This window comes from Sinocyclocheilus grahami, unplaced genomic scaffold (assembly GCF_001515645.1).
Source record: "Sinocyclocheilus grahami isolate Dianchi unplaced genomic scaffold, SAMN03320097.WGS_v1.1 scaffold97.1, whole genome shotgun sequence".
NCBI classification, from domain to species: Eukaryota; Metazoa; Chordata; class Actinopteri; order Cypriniformes; family Cyprinidae; genus Sinocyclocheilus; species Sinocyclocheilus grahami.
The window spans coordinates 132119-133893 of record NW_015505276.1 but is presented as its reverse complement, the minus strand read 5'-3'; the positions used below and the strand labels follow the sequence as shown (position 1 = coordinate 133893).

The 1775-nt window shown below is 33.5% G+C and overlaps 1 protein-coding gene across 1 annotated transcript in view; it reads right to left on the bottom strand.

Moving 5' to 3' along the window:
• The window catches only part of LOC107587972 (glucosidase 2 subunit beta-like), an 18382-nt gene that overhangs the window by 4460 nt on the left and 12147 nt on the right, over positions 1-1775 (bottom strand). The window contains exon 5 of the mRNA XM_016275958.1: positions 733-891. Coding sequence (XP_016131444.1) covers positions 733-891 — 159 coding nt within the window. The remainder of the gene's footprint in view (positions 1-732; positions 892-1775) is intronic.

Genomic DNA, 1775 nt, shown 5'->3' with positions numbered 1-1775 from the left:
GTATAAGTCATTATAATCCATAATTATGTCCCCACTGGATGCAACAAATGCCTAGTTTATAATGGGTTTTCATGTTTTTGAATCGTCGCTCCGGCCTGATAGGGCATCATCACAATATGGTAAGGGGCGTAACATTTCCGTCTCACGCTTGAGGTATTCGGCCAATCACAACACACTGGATAGCTGGCCAATCAGAGCACACCTCGCTTTTTCAAACCGATGAGTTTTGTAAAAATCTACGTGTTTCAGAAAGGCGGGGCATAGAGGAGAAACAATAATGTACAGTATGTGGAAAATGTGTTTTTTGAACCTTAAACCGCATAAACACATTTCATTACACCAAATACACAAAATACTGTTCTGTTTTAGCAGCATCATATGACCCCTTTAAATGTCAAGCAGAGAAAGAAGTGTTAATAGTGTTAATAGAAGAATCAAAATGTCAATGCGGATTTAAATGCTTGCTCCGGTTTTCTGTGTGATATACACTCTCACCTTATCATCGTCTTCATGATAATCATCTTCATCATCCTCATCTTCTTCCTCTTCCTCAGAGAAACCTTAAACCGCATAAACACAACCAAATACACAAAATACTGTTCTTTTTTAGCAGCATCATATGACCCCTTTAAATGTCAAGCAGAGAAGTGTTAATAGTGTTAGTAGAAGAATCAAAATGTCAATGCGGATTTAAATGCTTGCTCCGGTTTTCTGTGTGATATACACTCTCACCTTATCATCGTCTTCATGATAATCATCTTCATCATCCTCATCTTCTTCCTCTTCCTCAGAGATGTCATCTTCTGGGTACGGCTCCGAGTCATGGTCTACAACTGGTTCCTTCACTTCATCTGGAGGCGTTTCCACTGGGGCAGGTTCCTCAGGCTGGGACTGAGAGAGAATGGAGGAACACAGTCAAAATACATGCTCATGGGCTATTGTGTTCAAGGACAGTGGAATTATAAAAAAAAACAGATTTGTTTTTTTACACCAAAATTTGGGTGCTTTTATTATTGTCAAGCATTAATACAAGTACACATAACAATGCAAGACAAGTTATCAAATTAAAAGACAATTAGAAGTACAAAATATCTAACTACACTACTCTTACATTGTTACAAATGATTTCGATTTCAAATAAATGCTGATAAATAAATTCAGCTTTGCCATCACAGGTATGAACTAAATTTGAAAACATATTGACAGAGAAAACAGTAAGTTTTAATTGCAATAATATTCCACAATATTACTCTTTTTAATGTATTATTGATCAAATAAATGCAACCTTGGGGAGCATAAGAGACTTTTTTTCGAAAACAAAAACAAACAAATCGTAATGATCCCAAAGTTTTAAAAGGCAGCGTAAATAACTAACATTGGTAACAAGGTTGTTGAGCTATTTAATAATTTATCTAAAAGATAAAATGAGGAAACATAATGAGATTATTGATTTTTGTAATTATAGGGAAAATCATGCAAAAGTAGAGATGCATGTATAAATTATGTATGCTTAGTCTAGTTAAAATTAATATTATTTAAAAAAAATGTATACTTTCTATAATGAATTAAGCATATCAATTACAAAATTTTGTTAAATGGCTACTTGTCATACTTAATGTTTTCATTTTCAATGTTAATTTTTGTTATAGATTATCTAATCTTTATCACTTTGATTATTTGTGTCATGATTGTTTTAAAGAAAATTAATATGACAAAGTTCTCAGAAGTCATTCAACATGACATGTCTGCTTCTTCTCTACTAACCTCTGAGTGGT